At 40.8% G+C, this 27,838-nt stretch overlaps 2 protein-coding genes across 13 annotated transcripts in view; one reads left to right on the top strand and one right to left on the bottom strand.

Moving 5' to 3' along the window:
- Window positions 1-11,770: 11,770 nt before the first annotated feature.
- YARS2 (tyrosyl-tRNA synthetase 2) lies at window positions 11,771-22,782 on the top strand. Its single transcript, XM_002823091.5, has 5 exons — window positions 11,771-13,127; window positions 14,130-14,297; window positions 18,939-19,094; window positions 19,714-19,884; window positions 22,444-22,782. The coding sequence occupies exons 1-5, from the start codon at window positions 12,349-12,351 to the stop codon at window positions 22,601-22,603; spliced, it is 1,434 nt and encodes a 477-aa protein (XP_002823137.2). The 5' UTR covers window positions 11,771-12,348; the 3' UTR covers window positions 22,604-22,782.
- A 1,327-nt stretch (window positions 22,783-24,109) lies between these two features.
- The window catches only part of DNM1L (dynamin 1 like), a 64,759-nt gene continuing 61,030 nt past the window's right edge, over window positions 24,110-27,838 (bottom strand). For all 12 annotated transcript variants that reach the window (XM_024257446.3, XM_024257444.3, XM_024257448.3 and 9 more), the window contains 2 exons: window positions 26,897-27,056; window positions 24,110-26,301 (listed from right to left, as the gene is read on the bottom strand). In XM_024257446.3, coding sequence (XP_024113214.2) covers window positions 26,245-26,301; window positions 26,897-27,056 — 217 coding nt within the window. In that variant the 3' untranslated portion in view covers window positions 24,110-26,244. The remainder of the gene's footprint in view (window positions 26,302-26,896; window positions 27,057-27,838) is intronic.

Below are 27,838 nucleotides of genomic sequence, written 5' to 3'. Positions count from 1 at the left end.
CATCAAAAAGTGGGCAAAGGACATGAACAGACACTTCTCAAAAGAAGACATTTATGCAGCCAAAAAACACATGAAAAAATGCCCACCATCACTGGCCATCAGAGAAATGCAAATCAAAACCACAATGAGATACCATCTCACACCAGTTAGAATGGCAATCATTAAAAAGCCAGGAAACAACAGGTGCTGGAGAGGATGTGGAGAAATAGGAACTCTTTTACACTGTTGGTGGGACTGTAAACTAGTTCAACCATTGTGGAAGTCAGTGTGGCAATTCCTCAGGGATCTAGAACTAGAAATACCATTTGACCCAGCCATCCCATTACTGGGTATATACCCAAAGGACTATAAATCATGCTGCTATAAAGACACATGCACACGTATGTTTATTGCGGCACTATTCACAATAGCAAAGACTTAGAACCAACCCAAATGTCCAACAATGATTGGATTAAGAAAATGTGGCACATATACACCACGGAATACTATGCAGCCATAAAAATGATGAGTTCATGTCCTTTGTAGGCACATGGATGAAACTGGAAATCATCATTCTCAGTAAACTATCGCAAGAACAAAAAACCAAACACCGCATGTTCTCACTCATAGGTGGGAATTGAACAATGAGAACACGTGGACACAGGAAGGGGAACATCACACTCTGGGGACTGTTGTGGGGTGGGGGAGGGGGGAGGGATAGCATTGGGAGATATACCTAATGCTAAATGACGAGTTAATGGGTGCAGCACACCAGCATGGCACATGTATACATATGTAACTAACCTGCACATTGTGCACATGTACCCTAAAACTTAAAGTATAATAATAATAAAATAAAAAAATAAAATAAATTAAAAAATAAAGAAATGGAGTCTTGCCATGTTCTCTAGGCTGGTCTCAAACTCCTTGGCTCAAGTGATCAGCCCGCCTCGACCTCCCAAAATGAAAAAAAGTAAAAAACAAAAAACGTTACCCTTCTTTCCGTAGGCTTTTTTTTTTTTTTCTCAGATGGAGCCTCACTCTGTCACCCAGGCTGGAGTGCAGTGGTGTGATCTTGGCTCACTGCAACCTCAGCCTTCTAGGTTCAGGCAATTCTCCTGCCTCAGCGTCCTGAGTAGCTGGGATCACAGGCCGTACCACCACACCCAGCTAATTTTTTGTATTTTTAGTAGAGATGGGGTTTCACCATATTGGCCAGGCTGGTCTTGAACTCTGGACCTCAAGTGATCCTCCCGCCTTGACCTCCCAAAGTGTTGAGATTACAGGTGTGAGCCACCATGCCCACCCACCCTTGTTTCTTAAACGTTTTTTGAAGTCAGAGCCACTGCAGATGTATGATGCAGAGTTTATAGGCTTAGGGTGGAGTTTAGAAGCAGGGCTTACCTCTGGGTTATCTCTCTGTGCCCAACTCAGAACAAGGAAGTGATAAACCCAGAAACTCATTTATCTAACATGAGTTGCTTTTAAATTTATTATTGAGAATAATCATCATGTTTTGTGTTAAAGATTACATACTAACCATATCTTTCACCTTTCTTCCTATATTTGACTGTTACAACAGTTAATTGGGTCAATATATGAATATGTGAGCTCTCTCTACCAATAAAGCATTATGCCTGGCATTGTAAAGGACACATTACTCAGTCTCATTTATTACTGGCAATAATTGCTATTACCTATTAAAAGTAAAAAATCACATACGCTTTGATCAGCAGTGGAATTTTTAGGAATTAATACTACAGGTGCATTAGCACCTATGTACACTGGAGTACGCAAGAGTATTCAAACAGCATTGTTTGTAACAGCTAAAGACTAGTGCTATTGATTATCAATTGTATTGGTTAAATAAGTAAAGTTACAGCTTTTTATGAGATTATTAAAAAGAATGCGGGTGTTCTTCCTGTACTCGTTGGAAACTTTGCCAAGATATGTTAAATGGAAAAGAGAAAGATGCAGAAGTGTCTATATGGGATGTTATTATTAGTCTTATGTATGATATATTTCAAAAGATGCAAAAGAATTTGGTAACAGTGGTTGTCTTCTGAAAGAAAACTGGACCTGTCTTTAAATGCCTCATATTTGTCTCATAGGCTTTTGATATTAATCCCAGGATATGATGGTCAAATGGCTCTTATTACGTATTAAAGAGTCATTTTTATAATGAAAAGTAGTACAGGTTTTATTTCTATTCACATCTCTTTTATGTATTTTTGCATGTGGGAAATCCCAATTTACTTTCCAGTTTTCCACCCAATTAGCAACTTATCCAGTCTTTGAATAGCTTCCAGGTCCTTTCCATCTTGGGCAGAATCCAAGTGGACTCTGAAAGAAATCACTCACTCCTTGTTTTTTTGTGTATCATTTCAATATTGCCAAGAACACTATCTTGTAAAGTCAGCATGAATGCATCTGTTCTTACACGTTAAACTATCATGGGAAATAGATTGCCTGGGAGAAAACAAGACCACAAATAAGGCAGAGCAAAAGGAAAGAAATATGATGGAAATCCAAAGAGAACAAGAAAAATCAAGGATTAAGTTAGCTGGGGTCTGAAGTAAGAAGGATTATGTGTGGGCATTAAGAAACTAAAAAAGCCATTAAAATCTAGTTTTAAAATATTACCAACAGGGGAGCCAAGGGAGATTTACCACTGCAGGGGGTTGGCTCATTTGCACTTTGTTCTGCATTGCAAGAACATTCATCTTAAAATGGGGTGTGAGCATCCCTTAGAGGGTGCAAATTTATCCACTGGGATACAAGACGGAAAAATTAGAATTTTTAATTTTATATTTTCAGTTCACTTTGTGGATGTTTTATTATGTACATAATACATATTCTTTCAGTAGGATATGTTTAATACATGCGCACATTGAAATATTGGCTTTTCAAACTTTATTGATAAGGGTACATGATGAAAAAAGTTTGGAGGTCACTGGACCAGTGCTCCAGGCTGAGAATTAGCGAAAACAGATGGGAAGACATTTGTTTCTTTGGTGTCCAGGATTAGTGGAATGAAGGCAGAGGACTGTATGAGAATAAGACAACTAGACATTTTAGGAAGCTCAGGACAGACTCTAAGCCAGATAAAATTCTATGGTTTTATTGTAATTTAGTAAACTATACATATTTATGTCCATGTAACAGTAGCTTTTTTTCTACACTAAGCAGCCGAATACCACCCTGGTGGCGATTTGGGATTTAGGCACTGCAGAGAAAAGATCAAAAGGACAGGAGCTGTAATTGAAATTTTAACCCTAAAGGAAAAGTATCTTTAATCTCTAAAAGACCACAAATGAAGTTTGGCAGAAAACAGGGATAAAGTTCTAAGGGTTCTTTGACATTTTATCATTCATTCAACCAAAAATATTTATGGAGACACATTTACTTTCACCAGGATGGAGTCACTGGTTTACTAGACTTGTCTTTCCACTATAAGCAACTGAAAAAATAAGATACATGAAACAACTGTTTTTAGACATTCAATAACAGGCTTTTCAGGACTTTGATCACAGCGAAAAGAGAATAAAATAAGGTTAGCTCATCATCTGAGCTTTCCAGTCTGCAGCATCTGTAAAGGGAATCCAGTCAGTGAACAACAGTTGTAATAACATAAATAACAGACAGCAGCAATCAGGAAGTTTGAGAAAATGTTCTCATTGGTTGAGGCACCTGTAAAATGGTCATATATAAAATGTGTGAATCCTTTGCTTTAATTTAACAAATAACAGCATAAATAACAAAAAATACATAAATACATATACATACCTGAATGTATTGCAATAACAATTTCATTCTTACTCATGTGAATTCTAACACGCTGCTATGGCTTGAACATCACCTCCAAAACCCATGTTGCAATTTAACCCCCAATGTTGCAGTATTGAGAGGTGTGGCCTTTAACAGGTGATTGGATCATGAGGGCTCAGCCTTCATGAATGGATTAGTCATAGATTCATGGGTTATCCTGGGAAGGGAACTGGTGGCTTTATAAGCAGAGGAAGAAAGATCTGAGCTAGCACGTTAGCATACTCAGTCCCCTGGCCACGCAATGCCCTGTGCTGCCTCGGGACTCTGTAGAGAGTCCCCACCAACAAGAAGGCCTTCACTATATGTGGCCTCTTGCCCTTACACATCTCAGTCTCTGCAACTGTAAGAAATAAACTTCTTTTCTTTATAAATTCCTGAGTTTCAAGTATTCTGTTATAACCAACAGAAAGGGACTAAGGCACATGCTTTCTGGAATGGAAGATGAAACCATGGGTTATACCCTTAGTTCATGTGTTTGTCATACATGTAAATGTCATTATATGTGTTGCGAAAAAGGTGTTCTAAAATTTAGATGATTTTTAATTACAATAAGTTATCTTATGAATACATAGTAGCGGTGATGTCTTTGATTAAGTGATAGGGATCTGCCCTCTGCTTTAACTCCAAAGAGCGTGTTAAAGTCAGACACACATTAGTAATAACAATAAGAATAACACAACTGTGATTTATCAATTTCATTATATACCAGGTACTTCTTATATAAGGTAGCATTTAATCTTCACAACAACCCTGTGAAGTGCATTAGAATCACTATTCATGGTTGACTTGCCCATGATCATTGTAGAGGGTTTGATCCCAAATCTGATTCCAAAGCTTATATACTTATCCGTTACACAATATTGCCTTTCAAATCATAATCAGATGGCTATTTGGGGAACATGGAATCAGAACCAGGAGAGTGAAATGAATCAAATGAGAATTGGTAGATCAGTCAAGATTCAGCACAGGAAGAAACAACCCCAGGTATTTAAGGGGCAATCAAGACGGAATCATGATTATTGGAAGGACCAAAGTAGCAAGAGTCAAGGGGCTGCCACTGGACCTACCGTGTCCCAGTGACTAGGAGATCATAAAGCTGGGATAGGAAGTGGTAGCTGCTTCTCCTACTTCCATAACTGCCTCTCAAAACCCATGAAGCCGGACACTAGATGCAAGAACACTGAGTTACCTCTTTCACTTCCTGATACATTCCCACGACTCGCTTCCCAGGAGAAACAATGTCAGAAAGATGGCCTCCGCCTCACCTGTTTCTCATGAGTATATCTAATTCAAGGAACCCATTCATGTTTAGAACCCTACCTGCAAGGGAATCTGGCAAATGGAGCTTTCAGCTTTCTAGGACCTGCAGCACCGAAAAGCATATAGAAGGAGTTAGGAATAAATGTCAATCCAATCTGACTAGCATGAATGGTATCAGACTAAGACAGCCTGATGTGCTCATCTCACAGCAAACCTGAGCAGCAATACCAGTACCATCTGTAAGCTCTTGCTAAGCTATAAGCTCTACAAGGACAAGAGTCATATGTCTTCTTATCAGTGAAATTCCCAGAGCCTAATATAGGTAGCTACTCATGTCTGTGACTCCTAGTCCAGTGGTCTTTGGACCACCACTCAGAAGCACATTTTGTTATGGTTGTGATGATGAAGGAAGTAATATTTGACTTTTCTGCAAACACTATGTAAATACAATGTATTTGTTCCCCTTATGATGTTACAAAACATTAATGAGTGAGATGTTTCCAGACTTGTTTCTCATTTTGGTAACTAACCAGTCAGTGCTTATAACAGAAACACATAAAGTCCATATTGAACACACTGAGAAAAAAAGACAAAAATAGTTTTAATCAAAATAGAATTGCTCTACAAAACATAGACTGATTGCTTATTGTTTTGTTTCTTCTCCAATGGAGATATAAATTCACTTGGCCTTGACGGAGGGACAGTGATGGGTTGATTGATTCACTTGAACTCTCTGTCAGAGAGACCAGAAAATTACTAAGGTAACTTGATAAATAGGAAAATTCCAAAATTATCTTCACTGAAGACATTATCCGTTTGATCTACGCTTTTCAGATGCAATCACAATAGTGTCTCCAAGATCCTCTAAGAGGGAAGCCTGTTTTTCTCATCACATTAGCAAACAGCCGGGCGGATTCGTTGCTTGCCAGTCATGGCTGAATTACAGTCCTGACAACATGGCCTGGGAAAGAACATGCTGGTGGGGGACTGCGGCAGCTGTCACCAAGCTCAGAGCAGAAGGGGTGGATGTTGGGGTAAGGGTTCTGCGAGGAGAAAAATTCACTGCAGCAGGAGTGAAGGGAGACACAGTTACATATTGAAAGGGGAAAAGCTGTTTGAATTCTACTCTACACCTCAATCACCACCCTCCTACAAGGGATGTCTTTCCCTTGGTCATATTCTCAACAAATGTTTCTCTCCCACAGCCCCCTCCTAATCTACATGTTCTTCAACAGCTACCTAGGAGTCACTCTCTCTCTGCTCCAAAAATTGGGCATGGAAAAGGAGCCCAATCAGAAAGAGGAAATGAAGAATGAGGAAGTGAAGAATAAAACTGCTCAGAGAAAAATAACTTCATAAAATGATACTATCTCCATGAGGACAGGAATCTTTCTTTCGTCCATGAATATGTCCTAAGCCATTAGAACAGTGCCTGACTGATCAAATAATTCTAATAAATATCTGTTAAATGAATAAGCAAACATCTATGTCCTTAACCCACTAGAATAGTAGGAAATAGTTTCTCCATCATTATTAGCCTCCTTCCCGCTTCTAGGGTTTTACCAAAATTTGATCAACGTGCCCCAGGAAATAATATCTCTAATTTCCAACTGGTTGTGGTCATTCTAGCCATCCTTGTTGGCCAAGCCTTCAGTGGTTCTCTGAGACCTCCAGCTGGCACTCAGGGGCTCTCCTGCCTCAAATGAAGCAGAGGAACCTTAGGTGAAGCCAGGAGCCCCAGGCCTGCAGTGTAGCAGGAGGTCGTCCCTTTGAGGCCAGGGAGCAATGCACAGCTCCTCTGGCAAACCAGGGCCATAGCCAGGGCTCCCTTGCCCAGGTTTGGGGCAGGGGCACTCTCTTTAAGCTGGAGAATCCTACCTCTTTCTCTTCTCTAAGCTTATTTCCTTTAACTTCATCCCGTCTTAGGCTTTTGACTTTTGGAAACAAAAGATACAAAGAGTTGCAGGATGACTCTGTATTCCTCCCTGACTTGTACCTTCCCCAAGGCACTGACACACAGAACTTGCTACAAATGGATAGTTAAAATGAAAAGTGGAAAATGAAAGATTTTTTTGTTTGTTTTTTTTTTTGAGGCAGAGTCTCACTCTGTCACCCAGGCTGGAGTGCAATGGCGTGGTCTCAGCTCAATGCAACCTCTGCCTCCCAGGTTCAAGCGATTCTCCCGCGTCAGCCTCCCGAGTAGCTGGGACTACAGGCACCTGCCACCACACCCGGCTAATTTTTGTATTTTTAGAAGAGACGGGTTTTCACTATGTTGGCCAGGTTGGTCTCGAACTCCTGACATCGTGATCTGCCCACCTCGGCCTCCCAAAGTGCTGGGATTACAGGCGTGAGCCACCGCACCCGGCCTAGAAAATGAAAGATTTTTAAACCCATAAATATCTCAAAACATTATCCAGCCATATGGTATGGGACCAGGTGCATAAAGTTAAGGCAATGCTGAGACCTCCAGGTTATTCCACTGGCTACAATAGCAGCCTAAAAGAAAGAAAGAAAGAAACTTGGGGTATCCTTCTCTAAACTCTAATGTAGAAAGGAAATGCATATCTAGTAACATGTTTCTTTGTCTAATTATCCTCCTACAATCAGCATCTTAAAATAAACTAATCTCTTATAAAAAATTTTTGGATGTTAATATGACCTTCAGTTCAAAAAGCATTAAAGCCACTTCAATCAAGAGACATAGACTAGGTTTCAAGACACTTAGCTCACATAAATTTCTATAAGTTTTAATAGAACTTAATGGTCTTTCCATTTTTTGTGTGTGGGAAGGGTTAGCATTACTGATTTTACATTTTAATACATTTTAGGGGCATGATGAACCTGGAGAGTAAAAGCATCCTTCCTTTGCCCCACCTAATGCAGAGGAGCTTCCTGAAAGAAATTAGTTTGGAATGAAAGGGGAGCAATTGCCTTGCAGGCAAGGATGGGCAGAGTGGGAGGATCTTTAGGACTTTACATGTAGGTTTCAAGAAAAACAGCAACATGAAAGTTGTGTGAGAAGATGTAATTATGAGGCAGATTGAGTTATAAATTATTATACAAAGACAACAAGGACATGAAACCAATCTTTAGAAATGATTCTTCCCAAGTAATAGGAGATAGGAATGTCATGGAAATACTTCAGCTGGAAGAAAAGCAATGGCCTTTCTGAAGTAACCTACAATTTCTTTTTCTTTTCTTTCTTTTTTTGTTTTTTGTTTTTTTTTTTTTTTCTTTTGAGATGTTGTCTCACTCTGTTGCCCAGGCTGGAGTGCAGTGGTGCTATGTCGGCTCACTGCAACCTCCACCTCCCAGGTTGAAGTGATTCTCCTGCCTTAGCCTCCTGAGTGGCTGGGATTACAGACGCCCGCCACCACGTCTGGCTAATTTTTGTATTTTTAGTTGAGACAGGGGTTTCCCCATGTTGGCCAGGCTGGTTTCAAACTCCTGATCTCAGGTGATCTGCCCGCCTCAGCCTCCCAAAGTGCTGGGATTACAAGCGTGAGCCACCATGCCCAACCATAAACTACAATTTCTGTTTCTTGTTCCTACCCACTCCCTTTTGCATCCTATGTCACCAATAATGTTCTCCAAGGAAAAAAAAAAGAAAACACAAATGAGAATTACATTTTATAGTGATTATAATGATCAGAATTCCTCAGACTTCTTTCTGCTGTCATTTTGCTGTGACCTTCGGACAGCTCATATTTCAGCCCTAGACAGATCTCTGCTGTAATCTGAATATATAATACTATGCTACAGATAGAGAAATGTTTCAAAATTAAGTAGACATCAGTTAAAATACCATTACTGTTTGCTCTGTGTCTTTTGAATTCTATTATATTTATAGCTGTTTACATTTTGAAAACCAAGCTATTTAAATCAGGGATCCCTTCAAAGAGAACATTTATGTGGCATTTTGTTGCAGGAAAAGGTAACTGTAAAACACATGTGCCTCTAATTCAAGGCCAGTTAACCTCAAGTTATTACAGTTGAGATAAATCATATTTTTAAAAATACTTTTTAATCCTTGTTCACTCACGTTTTAAGCCAATAAAAACAGCAAGAATTAACTTGGTCACTTTTTTGTAACCCAAATGCAAACCATGGGTGCAATCCCATAAAATTTTAGCCATGGATATAATTCCAAATGTTTGAAAGTCCCATCTTCTACTATTGCTCCTGTCTTTGGGACAAAGCCCAATTTCCCCTATAATACCAACACAAATTATAAAAAGAGAGTAATTGATCTGACTGTATTTTCCAAACTTGTTGCTTGTTACTGTCATTGAGCTACTGTCAAGTCTCATCTAGCACCTCCTGTGACACCACCTTCTTCTTTTTTTTTTTTTTTTTTTTTTTTGAGACAGAGTTTCGCTTTTGTTGCCCAGGCTAGGAGTGCAATGGCACGATCTCGGCTCACTGCAACCTCCACCTTGTGGCTGCAAGCAATTCTCCTGCCTCAGCCTCCCAAGTAGCTGGGATTACAGGCATCTGCCACCACGCCGGGCTAATTTTGTATTTTTAGTAGAGATGGGGTTTCTCCATGTTGGTCAGGCTGGTCTCGAACTCCCAATCTCAAGTGATCTGCCCACCTCGGCCTCCCAAAGTGCTGGGATTACAGGCGTGAGCCACTGCGCCCGGCCCAACACCACTTTCTATATCAGACTTCGCTACCTCTTCATGAGATGCAACTAAAGACACAAAGCAGAGCTCAAATCTATTTTTAAAAGACTTTATAATAAATTTTAATCCCAGGTAGAAATTTTCTATTTTTCATCATCCACAAAATTCTTCTCCATTATGCACAGATCATCAAGTAACCCTGACATGGGTACATACTGTTGTAACAAGTCGGATTTTCAAATTACTAACACACCTGTAAAAGCCAGAGAGTTATGTGTCACCAGAAACACATGTGTGCCCTACGTATTAAGGTACTAAATAGAAAGCACCATTTGCTGTGTGTGTGACAGTACTGATTCCATGTTAGAGGAAAGCTTGCTTACTTGAATACAATTATTGCTTTGCTTGATTTTGTAGATCATTCACTAAAATCAGCCTCAGAAAAACAGGATCTTGAACAGAGATAAAAGAAAATACCTAGATGAGCCTCCCTGTGAATGGGCTGACCGACCTAGTAAGAATAGGCTGATGGTACCTGCAGAAAGCCACAAAATATTGACCAAGAAAGCAATGATTTACTGCCGACCTGAGACTGCACACGTTTCACAAAAATCTTTTGATCATCCTTTCTCTTAATTGCCCTTAAAAACCAGAGGTGGTCTTTGAACGCTAGCTCACTGCCTCCCCCAGGGTTGCTGGCATCTTGAATAAACTAACTTTACTTTCACTACAGCTCTTTTGAGTTTTTTGGTTTTCAGGTCACAAGTGGCCCAGACGTGAGTTTCCTTACATGTGCTCAGGAGAATTTCCTGCCATACCTACTGAAATCTGTCCCTGATCAAAGTGGTGGACCAAATGACTGCAGATTGGCCTTGCAAAGTAGCTCATGCCTGTAATCCCAACACTTTGGGAGGCAGATGTGGAAAGCTCGTTTGAGGCCAGGAGTTTAGGACCAGCCTGGGCAATACAGTGAGACCCCTGTCTCTACAAAAATAAAAAATAAAAATTAGCCAAGCATGGTAGTCCACCCCTGTAGTGCCAGCTACTTGGGAGGCTGAGGCAGGAAGATCGCTGGAGCCTAGGAGTTCAAGGCTGCAGTGAACCATGATCCTGCCACGGCACTCCAGTGTGGACAACAGAGTGACATTTAGAAAAAAAAAAAAAGACTGCAGATCTACAGGTTATGATTGCAAATTTTAAGATATTTTGAATAATAACATGAAAGAACACACTCTATTTTCTTAAGCAGTTGGGAGTATGTTTAATAGTCTATTGAATGAGTATCTCAAAATCCCATTGAAGTTACTATTTGGCAATGAGAAACTAATACACTGATAATTATACATGCAAAGAGACTAATTATTAAAATAAGTTTTCATTTTGTTAGATGACTTTATAACGTTAAAAAATGAAAAAGTCCTGTAGGGAATGATTTGGAACATGGCCCAGATCCCAGCCCCAGGACCAACGCACTCAATCCCCCAGCTGCTGGAGTGTTGGTTGCTTATTGCTCACAGCTGAGTCCCTTCCTGCACCTCTCACTCTCCAAAAGCCTTACCCAGCGTTTTGCTTCCTCCCCAGAAACATCCCACATTTAATGAGCAGTCAGTAAGAGGGTCTAAAGGTCTGCCCTCTGGTCTCAATTCAGTATGACTCTGAAAGGAAATCCCGGCTCCAGAGCCGTTATTGGATTGCCTGAGGCCTTTATTACAAATTGTTCACAGTTCAACTTCTTTCTCCCTCCGCCCAACCCGGCCTCCCTCACTCCATTATAGGTGTTGTTCTTAAGAGCACACTCCAATTACCCTCCTGCAAACCAGTCTCCCCCCAACTCAGAGTCCAGGGAATTCTACCTAAGATGATTTTGAAAGCGGTCCTAGAAATCAGGCTCTAACATGGGATTTTGAAGCTAGATCACCTGCCAGCCAGCTGCCAATAAGAACCTCATCCCTGGTAAGTATTCAGAGCACCTGTCACGCTGCACGATGTGATTACTAATTTGAATCCACTCATGCTAAGCTGTGTCCCAACCTAGTTAACGGTATTTAAAATAAATAAACAAACCACAGGACTTGATGCATGTACTTTATTGCACTGAGTTTTTCTTGCTATACCTTGGACAAGACTGCCACCTCCTGGAAGAGCTGATGAATACTGGGGACTGAGATGCAATTAGGGAATCGGTACTATGAAATTGCTTGCGTCTCAACAGCAACTCCCTCTCTCTCCTTGAAGTTAAACCAATTCCTAACCTTTCTCAACCTGTGGGCAGCATTTTGCATGGAACCAAGTCTTCAAAGAACTTGCGCATCACAATCCTTTTACGTGAAAATTTAAATACAAGTTAACATTTGTGAAGCGTTATGTGCCAAATGCTTTAAGGCTCACAACAGCCTTATGAGGTAGGAACTATCATAAGCAGATCCACACTGCGTATGGGGAAATTAAGTTTCAGGAAACGTAAGGCCAAGGCTCTGAGGCGGAATCGCCACTTGGAGTCGGGACTCAACTGCTGAGAGCGCAAGTTCCGTAACTACGTAACCGTCTCAGGCATGCGCAGAAAAACACTGAAGCACCTTTCCTAGGAGCTGTAAGTAGGTGGGCGTGGCGGGGCCTCTGCAATCCCAGCATTCCCTTCGTGCCGCCACCAAGATGGCGGCGCCCATCTTGCGGTCCCTTTCCTGGGGCCGTTGGTCTGGTACCCTAAATCTCTCAGTATTCTTGCCCTTGGGGCTGCGTAAGGCCCACTCGGGCGCTCAGGGGTTACTGGCAGCGCAGAAGGCTCGAGGTCTGTTCAAGGACTTCTTCCCGGAGACGGGGACGAAAATAGAGCTCCCAGAGCTCTTCGACCGTGGCACGGCGAGTTTTCCCCAAACCATTTACTGTGGCTTCGACCCCACGGCAGACTCGCTTCATGTGGGTCATCTACTTGCGCTGTTGGGCCTGTTTCATTTGCAGCGAGCGGGCCACAACGTGATCGCGCTGGTGGGAGGCGCCACGGCGCGCCTGGGAGACCCGAGCGGCCGTACCAAGGAACGCGAGGCGCTGGAGACAGAGCGCGTGCGAGCCAATGCGCGCGCCCTGCGCCTAGGGCTTGAGGCCCTGGCGGCTAATCATCAGCAGCTTTTCACTGATGGGCGCTCCTGGGGCAGCTTCACTGTGCTAGACAACTCGGCCTGGTACCAGAAGCAGCACCTGGTGGACTTCCTGGCGGCAGTGGGGGGTCACTTCCGCATGGGGACGCTGCTGAGCCGGCAGAGCGTGCAGCTGCGGCTCAAGAGCCCCGAGGGCATGAGCTTGGCCGAGTTCTTTTACCAGGTGCTCCAGGCCTATGACTTCTATTACCTCTTCCAGCATTATGGATGCAGGGTCCAGCTGGGCGGATCTGATCAACTAGGCAACATCATGTCCGGATATGAGTTCATCAACAAGTAAGTGCCTTTAGACCTTGGGGAAATCCTGGGACCAAATAATTTACACACTAGTAGCCTGTGATTCACTCTTAGGATTGTAGTTGCTGCCCTTCGTTCCAGCTCTTGTTGGTTTTATCCCCATTAAGGCTCTATAATGGCGTTAATAACACTGGCTAATAAGAACTAAAGGGGTGAATTAAGGGTATTAAGATTAAACTGTGTATTCTAAAAATTAGCTGGGCGTGGTGATGCACGCCTGTAATCCCAGCTATTCGGGAGGCCGAGGCAGGAGAATCTCTTGAACCCGGGAGGCGAAGGTTGCAGTGAGCCGAGATCGCGCCACTGCACTCCAGCCTGGGGCAACAGAGGAAGACTCGTCTCAAAAAAAAAAAGAAGGAAACAGACCACTAGTGAAGATTTGGTCGATCTGTTTTGCTTTCCCTAAGTCGTCCTCTCTAATTAGAGAAACAGCTTTTGTGTGTTTATACCAGAACGTGACTGGGTCTCCTTGAGTAGCTAGCCTCTGCTTTAGCTCTGCACCCTCCATGAAACTAGTGTTAGTCCTTGGTTGGTATCTCAAAAAGTTTTTTCAACTCCAAATAATTGACAAGTAATGCGGGTCTAATAGCATTTTCTTGAGAGAGGTGAAGGATAGGGCTAGCTCATGTGCTACAGAGCAAAGCACATGTTTAAAAGGCGTTTAGAACATTTCCTTTAGTGTCTCTTCCTGACACCCCTTCACCCAGTTTTCTCCTTCCCACTCAGCCTTTCAAAATCTCTAGTCCATTGTTATGTAGCACTTCCCCTTGGCCTGCCTAGAACCTGCCTGGAACCACTCATGAGATTCAGAATGAATAGAGTGAGTACTGTAACAGTATGTAAGAGGGACAAGAATTCAGATTTAGGAGGTCAAGGAAGTTTTCCTGGAGCAAGTAACCAGAAAGAAATCTGGAAGGTGAACAGTAGAACCTACCACCACTTGTGCTTGAGGCACATAATGAAATAGTTCTTTATGCATAGGTTGACTGGAGAAGATGTATTTGGAATCACCGTTCCTCTAATTACAAGTACAACTGGAGCAAAGCTGGGAAAGTCTGCTGGCAACGCTGTTTGGCTAAACAGAGATAAGACATCTCCATTTGAATTGTATCAGTTCTTCGTCAGGCAACCAGACGATTCAGTGGAAAGGTGAGTTCTGAATAATGGGCTGAGAAAAATTGACACCATAAACTCATGATGTAATTTTAGCCATTGAATCTATGTACATTTTATAGTTTTTTTGTTTTTAACGTAGTTTGTCTGCACATAAACCATTACATCATAGAAGACTAACTTTTACTGTGTTCTAAAGTTAAACACTTTGTTGGTTAAAGCAGAAAAATCACAGTGGGTGGCTAGAAAATGTAGAGCCAACTTTTTGATCTATAGCAAATTCTTAGGATTTTATCACCTGCATATTCTAGTTTTTTCACTCCTTTCATCTTAAACTTGACTACCCTTATTTTTCCTTTGTCTCTCTTCTCTCACAAATATGATTTTAAAGATCCTCTTAAGAAATGATTTTCTCCTTAAATCAAATTGCCTTAAACTCTTGGAAGATTATGAATTAATGAGAAACAAATATACCTGCAACAAAAAGTGAAAAAAATACTTTGATGCTCTGTAACATGAAAGTAATCTAGGAATAATTCTTTAAGACTTAAAAAGTATATGACTTTCCGGCAAAATATTAAAAGATGCTATTGAGCAAAATAAAGACCTACGTAAATGGAGAGTTAGACCATATTCATAGTACAAAAATAATATCAGTTCTTTTTTGTATTTTTTGAAACAGAATCTCACTCCCATTGCCCAGGCTGGAGTGTAGTGGCACAATCTTGGCTCACTGTAGCCTGAAATTCCCAGGCTCAGGTGCACACCACCATGCCCAGCTAATTTTGTATTTTTTTTAGTAATGGTGGAGTTTCACCATGTTCCCCAGGCTGGTCTCAGACTCCTGGACTCAAGCGATAAACCTGCCTCGGACTCCCAAAGTGCTGGGATTACAGCATGAGCCCCCGCACCCAGCCAAGATACCAGTTCTGGATTTGATCTACATTTAGTACAGCGCCAACCATATCTAAACCGGCTTTTTGTGGAACTTGACAAGCTCATTGTAAGATTGACATAGAAATAAAAAGGGCTAAGATTGGCCAAGATGTTTTTGAAGAACAGAGTGGAAGATTATCATGCCTTATTACAAAATTTCAGTAATTGTGTTTTTTTTCTCTTTAGATTTAGTCCTAGAATGTTTGACGATATAGTCCTGGGGTTTTGATGTATTGAGAATTGATAATCTTTTTTTTTTTTTGAGACAGTGTCTCACTTTGTTGCCCAGGCTAGAGTGTAGTGGCATAATCTTGGCTCATTGCAACCTCCGCTTCCTGGGTTCAAGTGATTCTCCTGAGTAGCTGGGACTACAGGCATGTGCCACCATGCCCAGCTAATTTTTGTATTTTTGTAGAGGCAGGGTTTCGCCATGTTGGCCAGGCTGGTCTCAAACTCCTGACCTCAAGTGATCCATCTTCCTCAGCCTCTCAAAGTGCTGGGATTACAGGCTTGAGCTACCACACCTGGCCTAGAGAATTTAGATAATCTTTTTGAAAATTGCATTTTCTATCTGGTTCTGGTGTATAGAAATACAGTTACTTTATATATATTACCTTTAAATCTAGCAACTCTGCCAAACTCATTATTTCTAATAATGACCTTTAGGTTTAAAGGTACACGTTTAAATGTCAAGTTAAGAGACCAATGGCACAGATTAGAGAATCCAGACACACTCTAGCATATATGGTCTCCTTATCCCTGGCAAAGGTGGCATTGTAGTTTGGGAAGACAGTCTTCAGTGAATATTGCTCCATTAGTTAGATGTCTTTGTGGGTGAAAAAAATGAAACTTAACCTTACATAGTACACAAAAGTCAATTCCAGGTAGATTATAGACCTAAATCTATATTAAAATACAAAACAATAAAGCTTTTAGATAAATAGGAAAATGCCTTTATGACTTTAAGATAAAGATTCTTAAACAGGTCACAAAAGGAAGAGATTGATAAGTTAGACTAAATTAAAAATAAGATCTGTTCATCATAAGTCACTGTTAAGAGTGGGAGAAGATATTTTCAACACATGTATCTAAATGATAAAGGGCTTGTATTCAAATTAATATAAAGAATTTCTTATTTCACATTGCATGCCTGTATCAAAACATCTCATGTACCCCATAAATATATACACCTATATACCCACAAAAAAATTTAAATAATTTTAAAAATTAAAAAATGAAAAAACTGTGTAAATACTATCTTGAACATAGTTATTTTAATGTTAAAAAAGAAATTTCTCTAAGCCAGTGAGAAAAAGACAACCCAGCAGAACAATGGAAAGAGACTTGAACAGGTGCTTCACAAAGATCCTATCCAAAGGCCAAAAACATATAAAAAAGTGCTTGGCCTTCATACTGAGAAGAAAAATACAAGATAAAGGGCATAGTGGATACCATTATGCATCCTCCAGAATGGCTAAACAAAAGAGTTGGCAGAACCAAGTGCTGGCAAGAATGTTCAAGGTGGTGGGAGAATAAACGTATAGAACCACTTTGGGAAAACATTTGGCAGTACCTACTGAAGCTAAATGTGCACATAACCTGTGATCCAGCAGTTCCTCTTCTGGGCATATATCCAACAGAAATTAATGCACGTGTGCACCAACAGAGGTATATGAGGCTATTCAGAGCAGCAGTAATAGCAATTGTCTAAAAGTAGAAACAGCACAAAAGTTCACAGAAAAATAAACACATTGTAGGATAATCATAGCATGGAATGTTGTACATGCAGCATCATGGATGACTCTCCTAAACATATCAATGTGCCAGAAAATAAATTCTGTATGATTCCTTTTATATAAAATCTTAAAGACAGGCAAAATTAAGTGATGCTCTTAAGGGAGGCATGCTGAGATGTTCAAAGTATCAAGAAAGACAAGGAAGTGATTACTATGAAAGGCAAAATAGTGATTAACTTGGAGGGGTGTGTGATATATTTGTGCATTCTTGGGTAGGGGCAATACTGTCTTTTTCTTTTCTTTCTTTTTTTTTTTTTTTAAATTTGAGATGGAGTCTCACTGTGTCACCAGGCTGGAGTGCAATGGCACGATCTCGGCTCACTGCAACCTCCATCTCCCGGGTTCAAGCCTCAGCCTTCTGAGTAGCTGGGACTTTTTTTGTATTTTTTAGTAGAGATGGGGTTTCACCATGCTGGTCAGGCTGGTCTCGATCTCCTGACCTCGTGATCCGCCCGCCTTGGTCTCCCAAAGTGCTGGGATTACAGGCATGAGCCACTGCACCCAGCCCAATACTGTATTTCTTGACCATGGTGATGTTACGTACATGTTTTTTGATTCATTAAGCTATATCTTTGCGAATAATGTACTTTTTTCTGTGTTATATATATTTCATCAAAGAAAAAGAGAGTACATATAGGATGATATTATAGTCATATATCACTTAACAATAGGGATACATTCTGGGAAGTGTGTTGTTAGGTGATTTCATCATTGCAAATATCGTAGAGTGTCCCTACACAAACATAGATAGCATAGCCTACTACACACCTAGGCTATACAGTGTACCCTGTTGCTCCCAGGGTAGAAACGACGTGTACAGCTCATTACTGTACTAAATACTGAAGGCAGTGATAACGTGAGGGTAAGTGTTTGTATATGTAAACATAGAAAAGGTACAGTAAACTATGGTATTATAATGTTATGAACCACTGTTGGACTGTACCAGTCCATGGCCTATTAGGAACAGGGCCACACAACAGGAGCTGAGTGGCAGGCGAGCGAGCATTACCACCTGGGTTCCATCTCCTGTCAGATCCGCGGTGGCATTAGATTCTCATAGGGCACAAACCCTATTGTGAACTGCACATGCAAGAGATCTAGGTTGCGCATTCCTTATGAGGATCCAACAAATGCCTGATGATCTGAAGTGGAAGTTTCATTCTGAAACCACCTCCCCTCCCCGCCGCCTCCTGGTGCCAAAAAGGTTGGGGGCCGCGGTTATATGCAGTCCATCATTGACAGAAACATCATTATGCAGAGCATGATTTATATCAGTTTTTAAAGTTACACAGTACTTTCTTTTATGGCCACATGCACATAAAAGTATAAAAACATGCTTGGGAAGGATGGCAGCACGTAAACTTAGATTTATGGTCATCTCTGGGGGCAAGGAACGGAATGTGATTAGACTGCGGCCTTCACCTATGCCTATTTTGTTCCTTTTAAAAAGGAAATATGAAGCTGGGCGTGGTGGCTCACGCCCATAATCCCAACACTTTGGGAGGCTGAGACAAGAGGATCGCTTGAGCCCAGGAGTTTGAGACCAGCCTGGGCAACACGGGAGACCCTGTCTTTACAAAAAAATTTAAAAATTAGCCAGGTGTGGTGGCACAAGCCTGTGGTCCCCGCTACTTGGGAGGCTGAGTTGGTAGAATTGCTTGAGCCCAGGAGGTTGAGGTTACAGTGAGCCATGATCATGCCACTGCACTCCAGCCTGGGCAACAGCAAGACCCCCATCTCAAAAAAAAAAAAGAAATTGAAAACAAAGATGCCAAAATAGTAACACCTTAAATCTGGGTGATGTGTGCATGGGACCTACTACGTTCAGTACATTTCTGTATGTTTGTTTCATATTTAAAAGTAAGCAGGATAACCTTAAAGGGTAGAGGAGCTGGAGATAAAAATTAGGTATGTGATATAAGTGTAACTATTTTTTGTCTCAAAGGTACCTGAAGCTGTTCACTTTCCTGCCCCTTCCAGAAATTGATCATATCATGCAGCTGCATGTCAAAGAGCCAGAAAGGCGGGGTCCTCAGAAACGACTGGCAGCAGAAGTAACAAAGCTTGTTCATGGACGAGAAGGATTGGATTCTGCTAAAAGGTAGTAGTTTAGTATAATTAACACTTGATAGTTATTCAGTGGATGGACATGAGAAAAGTCGGAGTATGCTGTTTTAGGGTTATCTTGATATTTATCACAAGGACTGTCAGTATTTGACTTAGCAATTTAAAATAGCCCCTGTTTATTGGAAAGAAGGATTATCTTGAATTAAGTTTATGAATTATACCAGATAGATGTTTAAAAAACTTTTAGTCTGTGCCGGGCGCGGTGGCTCACGCCTGTAATCCCAGCACTTTGGGAGGTCGAGGTGGGCGGATCACGAGGTCAGGAGTTCAAGACCAGCCTGACCAACATGGTGAAACCCCATCTCTACTAAAAACACAAAAATTAGCTGGGCGTGGTGGCACACACCTGTAATCCCAGCTACTCAGGAGGCTGAGGCAGGAGAATCGCTTGAACCTGGGAGGCAGAGGTTGCAGTGAGCCAAGATCGCACCATTGCAATCCAGCCAGAGCAACAAAGCAAGACTCCATCTCAAAAAAAAAAAAAAAAAAACTTTTAGTCTAGAACTTGGACATTCTATAATTGGTTAATTGGTATTAGAACATGTATTTGAATAAACATTTATATGATGTGGCTCTTAAAATGTGTTTTTCAGGTGTACACAAGCCCTTTATCACAGTAGCATAGATGCACTGGAGGTCATGTCTGATGAGGAGTTAAAAGAGTTGTTTAAAGAAGCTCCATTTTCTGAATTTTTTCTCGATCCTGGAACAAATGTCCTAGATACCTGCCGCAAAGCAAATGCCATTCCAGATGGCCCCCGAGGGTAAGATTATTTAACTTTTAGATTTACAGTTAATTCACCATTAAATGTTACAGTTCACAAGGCCGGGAGCAGTGGCTCACGCATGTAATCCCAGCACGTTGGGAGGCTGGGGCGGGCAGATCACGAGGTCAGGAGATCGAGACCATCCTGGCTAACACGGTGAAACCCCGTCTCTACTAAAAATACAAAAAATTAGCCAGGCATGGTGGTGGGCGCCTGTAGTCCCAGCTACTCGGGAGGCTGAGGCAGGAGAATGGCGTCAACCCGGGAGGCAGAGCTTACAGTGAGCAGAGATCCCACCACTGCACTCCAGCCTGGGCGACAGAGAGCGAGACTCTGTCTCAAAAAATAAATAAATAAAATGTTACAGTTCACAGCATGTGTTTCCAGAGAGGATGTTTTCCTGATAATGCTTTGGTGGCATCTCTTCCTTAGAAAAGTTAGTTTAGTTCAAGAATAAAGTATAGCCTGAGAGTACTTATTGTTGAAAATACTTTATATTTTCTATAATAGTACAATACTTCTATACTGTCTCTTATTATATCTAACCCAGTCTTTCCTCCAACACTGGAAAAGTGCATTTGAGGGACATGTTCAGTAAATATGCTGGCATCAGTGTATGGCTTAGGGATATGGTCACAATTTTAGAGGGATGCAGAAACAGAGGCCCTATGTAACAGATTAACACAGCCCCTCTCATAGTCTGTATCCTCTTTATATTCGGGGATGGGAAAGGTTACCTAACCTATCTATAGTATTAACTGAATTTCTGAAAATGAAATGAGCATATAATGGCCAAAACCACAAGTACTTTTGCACTAACCTACTGACGTCATAAGACTATTACTGTAAACTATATAATAATCCCCTTGAGAATTGCATTTTCTATTCAGGAATTGTGTAGAATATTTTCGTTAATCAGTTATGAGGTATTAAGGAATAAATAAGGTTTTTCACAAAAAAGAATTCGGCATATAATTGATGCTTATCCATTTTTAAATGAACAGTGAGGTGGAAGGAAGTGTTGGGTAGCCAGAAGACCCCCAGGTGCCTCTTTTACAGGAGTTCACACATAAGTCAAATGGTTATCAGCCATATCATGGCCATGATTATGAATGACATTTGCTATAGTTGCTGTTCTCTTTCAACTGTCTTGGATTGTTTGCCTCTGTCCTAAAGAGTCCTAGACTATTCTGCCTGGAGAAAGCACCCATTGTCTCCCTTATCATCACCTGCCACTCCACCTTAGTGATTCCCTCATCTGCTGGTTTAACACACAGTGAATTTGAGGCTGGTGTCATGTACTTCCCTACAGTACGTCAGTGAGACAAATAATTTTCCTTACTATGGAAGGAGATTTCGTTTTCTTCTGAACTTTACTATAGTGTGTTCGCTAATACTGGAAGCTTTACCACTACTGAAGATGACACCACATCTGATTTAGCCAGGGCTCTAAGTAATACTGATTATTATTATTTTTTATATTATATAAGCTAAATAGGTTTGGTGCATTTAAATTAAACATAGAACATGATCTGGAAACTAGCAGACAGCATAAAATAATACTTCCTAAAAGAAAGGAATCTGGCCTTAAGTAGAAAATCTTTTACTGATGAGTTTTGTAAACCCATGTCCATGGCCAGGTATGGTGGCTCACACTTGTAATCCCAGCACTTTGGGAGGCCGAGGGCGGGAGGATTGCTTGGGTCCAGGAGTTTGAGATTTGTGTGGGCAAGGATGTAGTGAGACTCCGTCGCTACCCAAAAATAAAGGTATAAAAATATCTTTAAAACCATGTCCAGTAGTTGTTTCTTAATTTTATTTGGTAACACATTCAGATGAGAGAAAACCACCATTTATCTTTCTTAAGGACTTCCAAGATCTAGCCATGCTGTAGCCCTGTCTTCTCAGATCTCACCTCTTTCTGGCTGCTCCCATGTTTCCTGCCCTGATTGTCAAGGTAGCTTCACTCCCAGTTTAATTATCTCTTTTTTCAGTGAAATGTTCAGCCCTCACCTACCCAGTGAGCTCCTAGGACAACTTCTCCTAGGTCTTTTTTTTTTCTTGAGACGGAGTCTTTAAAAGAGCAGATGCAAGGCGTAAATTCCAGCCAGGCGCAGTGGTTCACACCTGTAATCCCAGCACTTTGGGAGGCCAAGGCAGGTGGATCACCTGAGGTCGGGAGTTTGAGACCAGCCCGGCCAACATGGCAAAACCCGTCTCTACTGAAAATACAAAATTAGCCAGATGTGGTGGCGTGCACCTGTAATTGCAGCTACTCTGGAGGCTGAGGCAGGAGAATCACTTAGAACACAGGAGGCGGAGGTTGCAGTGAGCTGAGATCATGCCAGCCTGGGCTACAGAGCAAGACTGTCTCAAAAACAAACAACAAAAAACAAAGAGGCAGAATCTATTAATAATAGAGCAAACATGAAGGTAACAGTCCAGTGCCAAATGAAATCTTATCAATTGGAGAGCCTCTAAGTGAAACAGTCTTTTTTGGGGGACAGATCAACAGTGATTGGATCTCTTTACTTACTAAACGTTTCTATTTTTTAGATATCGAATGATAACAGAAGGCGGAGTCAGCATAAATCACCAACAAGTAACAAATCCTGAGAGTGTTTTAATTGTTGGACAACATATTCTCAAGAATGGACTTTCCTTACTTAAAATAGGAAAAAGAAATTTCTACATTATAAAATGGCTTCAGTTATGATGAAAAGTCCTTCTGGTTGTCCAAATAAACTTACCCATCATTCATTCTCAAGACCTCTGAAGGTTGGCTCCAGAACTTAGACCTTTGCTTATGCAAATCAGAAAAACAGAATGGACTAGGACTCAGTGTGAGTAACTTCATTATTTTTATGGACCGGTTAATAAATATTTGTTTAATGATGGGATGTTTTATTTTCTGATGTACAAACCTTGATTACCATAGAAAACCATGATTTTCAGGGTTAATCTCTTTTTAAAATTATACTTCAGAAGAGAAAGAAATGCTGGCTTTCCTATCTTACTCTTCCTGCTCTCCTTTTTGTAGTGATGAGGAACAATGAAAAAGTAGTAGTGTAAGGAATTGTGAGGCTGGGCACGGTGGCTCACACCTGTAATCCCAGCACTTCGGGAGGCCATGCTGGGTAAATCGCTTGAGGCCAGGAGTTTGAGACCAACCTGGCCAACAGGGCGAAACCCCGTCTCTACTGAAAATATAAAAATTAGCCAGATGTGGTTGCAGGCACCTGTAACCCCAGCTACTCGAGAGGCTGAGCTGCGAGAATCACTTGAACCCAGGAGATGGAGGCTGCAGTGAGCTGAGATCACCCCACTGTACTCCAGCCTGGGAGACAGCATGAGTAGTGAGTGACACTCTGTCTCAAAAAAAAAAAAAAAAAAAAAAAAAGGAATTGTAGCTGCTTTTCTATCAGGTATGGTGCACCGATTTCACTAATGTTATATAGTTGTTTATAAAATCAACAAGGCCTCTAGTGTCCACATTAGAAATGGGAAAACTAGTATTAGAAACTTTGAATACAAATTTGATTTTTTTGTAGTTCAGGGAGCAAATGTAGTTCTTAAAAAGGAGAAAAAGATGAGGCCATGGTTGCTTTGAGAAATTACAGTAAGAGGTAGTTTCTTTAGAAAGAATAGTACAAAAATCAGTACGTGACTTTTCAGGAAGTTTCTAACTCAGTTTTCTAGTTCAAGTTAATCCCCCAAAAATAAAGCCAATTATACCAAATATGCAATCATATGAGAATATCAAAAAGTATCCAGGTAAGGAAAGTTTTCAGGTCAAACTTAAAGGATATGAATCAAGACTGAGTTCAGCTCTGCAAACATGAGGCAAATTAATTCTCCAGAACTATTTCCGTATCTGAAAAATCAAGGCAATGGCATCCCTGTTGCCTTGAGGATCAAGTGAATCACATACGAAATGATTAATCAGATTTCTTTTGAAAACCTTACAGGCAGCACAGCATGGCTTTAGTGTTCAAATTCTAGCCATTTACTACCTGGATTACTTGGATCAAGTCACTGTCTTCATATGCAAAAATGGAGATGTTATAATACCTTGGTGAACTGTCAGAATCTGGTAGGAAAAAAGTCATAAAATTTTTCTCTATACGGTTATGTTCCAAAGTAGATTTAGGTATTAAAAAGCTCCTTTTGTCTCCCTTTCTCTGGGAGAAAAGTTAAGAATTCATTTTTTGACAAACTTTAATGTCATTTCATACCAGCAATTTTATTTACACAGCAAGAACATACAGGTATCGTCAGAAATCATCTCTACATTTCAGATCTCGACTCAGTTTAAGGGCCAACAAAGGAAGGCTTTTCTCTTTCCATTAGGTTTCTTGCCTCTGTTTTTTGTTGTACAAAGTGTGTAGTACTAGCAAGTGCATTACCATAGCATGTCTTTAATTTTCAATTTGAAATCTGATGTGCTGGAGAAAAGTGCATCGTAAGTTTTTGTTGTTTTTTTTCCCCTTACAAATTCAAAGGACTAGAATAGTGGTAGTCATCTGGAAAAAGTAAATCACGGATGGCTATAATTTTGAAACTGATGTTTAATGATGGCAGTGATTTTTAAGTGTGGTAACAAACGTTTTGGGAGCATGTATCCTCTGTCAAGATGGTACTAGTAACAGATTCAAAGTAGTACCATATCGTATCAGACTGATGTGGGGGTTTTTATGTTTGACATCAGTTGGTGAGCCTGTTGTTCCTTAGTAAATTGATGCCGTAAGCTAAAGTTAACATATTCATATTTTCCCTGCCAATAGTCCTTCATAAATACCTGGTCATAAACTGAAAAAAAATTAATATCTATCTGCAATATAAATGTGTTGTCTATTAGAGACGGGGCTAGATGTCTTCAGGATTTCTAAGTACATCTTAAAATTTATAATGTAGTAGTTCATACCAAGAATCATCTGGGAAATTTTAACAAAATATGTATATGTTCTAAACCTCATCACTACCCCATAAATGCAGCTTAGGTCTGTAAGTCTGAAGGAGTATGTGTATCTGGGTGGTTTCGTGTTTTTTTTTTTTTTTGAGACGGAGTTTTGCTCTTGTTGCCAAGGCTGGAGTGCAATGGCACGATCTTAGCTCACCACAACCTCCACCTCCTGGGTTCAAGCAATTCTCCTGCCTCACCCTCCCGAGTAGCTGGGATTACAGGCATGCGCCACCACGCCCGGCCAATTTTGTATTTTTAGTAGAGACGGGGTTTCTCCATGTTGGTCAAGCTGGTCTCCAACTCCCGACCTCAGGTGATCCACCTGCCTCGGCCTCCCAAAGTGCTGGGATTACAGGCGTGTGCCACCACGCCCGGCCTTGGGTGTTTTTCTTTCAGCTCCTCCAGTACTTTCATACTATTCTAATATATTTTGTTGGTATGAAGCTATGAAGCAAAAGTAGCTATTACCAATGCATACATACAGTACATTGGTTTTAAGTTAAGTTCCACCTCAAAGTGAGTCTTAGAGCCTGGTGTAAGTGCTCCACTTTAGAGATGTACCTTAATTACTACTGTATTTGCGAATTAAGGGAAATTTAGGTCATCATTTGATTCTCTGAAATCTAAAAGGAACTGGCCATCATTACCAAGTCTTTCTAGATAATCAAGGGTAGATGGCTGTTTTTAATGTAGGAATTAATGCAGGCATTCCTGCTTTCAGGTTTAAGTATGAATCAAAGCATATTTTAATTTGCTAGCGCAAATGGACCCAGAATTGGAAGGGCTATGTAACTACACAGTATGCACACCACAGCCATGTCAGTGTCACAGATCCTCTTGTGCATTCAGCTTTCTTAAAACCACATCAAAGGCTGCAAAGAAGCTCAGAAAAACTAAATTGAAGGACAGGTGGAATACAATGACTCTATGTGAGGAACTTGCCAACTCACATCTTTCAAAGCCAGATCAGCTTATATAGTACATGCATTATAGTCATATGAAATGTCTTGGTGCTTTCTTCTTGGAGGACTATGGCAGCAGCTTTAAGACTACTAACAAAGATTATTACACAGGTCATCTTATCCACAGGCAAACTGCTTTGCACAACTAGAACATTAACAGTTCTTTTTAAGTAAGTTCAGATGAAACTGTCACAAAACAGACTTGATGTATTTTATATATACTGGGAAACTTTAGAAACAGCCATTTATTATTTGGATTAAATGTGTGATTTGTTCTGCAATATGGAATACACTTTTCAGTTTATAGCCAGTCTCCACATGAGCAGATTCATACCATTGCAATACACAGGAGTTCATAAATAAGATTCTACTCAGGTAGGCAGTAACTAGCAAGTTTTGAGTCAACAAAGTCTCAGTATTACATAGTTCTCTTCACCAAAGATGAGTCTCTCGGATTTCAGCAATAATTTGACTGGCTCCTTGTAATGCCTGCATTAAAGGAAAAACAACTTTAAACGCCTATTATAAAGTTATGAAATTAATCCAAATTATGCAGGGTAATTTTTCCAATGTATATGTGGTAGGTTTATAACTAACCACTTTATACTAACCAATATCTTCTCTGGAATTAGAATCTAATCAAGTACCGGCCAGGCACAGTGGCTCACGCCTGTAATCCTAGCACTTTGGGAGGTCGAGGCAGGCAGATCACGAGGTCAGGAGTTAGAGACCATCCTGGCTAACATGGTGAAACCCCGTCTCTACTAAAAATACAAAAAATTAGCCGGGTGTGGTGGTGGGCGCCTGTAGTCCCAGCTACTCGGGAGGCTGAGGCAGGAGAATGGCATGAACCTGGGAGGCGGAGCTTGCAGTGAGCCGAGATTGTGCCACTGCACTCCAGCCTGGGCAACAGAGCCAGACTCCCACTCAAAGAAAAAAAAAAAAAAGATTCTTATCAAGTACCAACAGGAAACAAGCCTAGCTAGAACAGACTATATATATCCAAGAATCAAACTGCATTTAAAACTATTTCTAATGTTTCTATCTACTACACAAGTATAAAGATTCAAAAGGTCCACAATACCTTTAGCATATCAGCTGCTTCTTTCCTGCGCTGTGCCATGTCCTCAGATTCTGTCAGAAGATCATCCAATAAGGATGATTTATACAGCTGGCCTACTAGCTCACTCTGAAGAGTGTCTTTCACATGATTAACCAAAAAATGCATTACTGCCTTTGGCACACTGCAAAACAAAACCAAATTATGGAATTTTAGCCAAAATTCTACTTTTAACAATTTGGGCTTAGATGCTAACCTCATGAAATAAAGTTAAGTAAGAACACTACTACTTTGGATATTTCATTAATGGCATAATCGCCCTTTAGATTTTTGCTTAACTGTAATTAAACATTAAGAAAAGCAGTTCTCAGCCAGGCGCAGTGGCTCATGCCTGTTATCCCAGCACTCTGGGAGGCTGACGCGGGTGGATTGCTTGAGGCCAGGAGTTTGACAGCAGCCTGGCCAACATGGTGAAACCCCGTCTGCACTAAAAATAAAAAAATTAGCTGAGTGTGATGGCACATGCCTGTGATCCCAGCTACTCGGGAGGCTGAGATACGAGAATCACTTGAACCCAGGAGGCGCAGATTGCAGTGAGTCAAGAACACACCACTGCACTCCAGCCTGGGCAACAGAGTGAGACTTGCTCTCAAAAAAAAAAAAAAAAAGCAACAGTTCTCGATACTTTACCTTGTTTTCATCATCCTTATTTCAAAACTCTTCAATAAGCATTTATTCATAATAGCCAACAAGTGAGAAAAACCCAAACATCAGCTGATGAATGATTAAACACAGTATATCTACATAATCTAGTATTATTCACACATAAAAAGATACGTCACTTAATGACAGGGATATGCTCTGAGAAATGCATTATTAAGTGATTTCGTTACATGACCATCACAGAGTGTACTTACACAAACGTAAATGGTATAGCCTACGACACGCCTAAGCTATATGGGATAG

The sequence above is a fragment of the Pongo abelii genome, chromosome 10 (assembly GCF_028885655.2).
Source record: "Pongo abelii isolate AG06213 chromosome 10, NHGRI_mPonAbe1-v2.0_pri, whole genome shotgun sequence".
Lineage (NCBI taxonomy): Eukaryota > Metazoa > Chordata > Mammalia > Primates > Hominidae > Pongo > Pongo abelii.
Note: the sequence above shows the minus strand (reverse complement) of the source record. Positions and strands in the feature narration are given on the sequence as shown.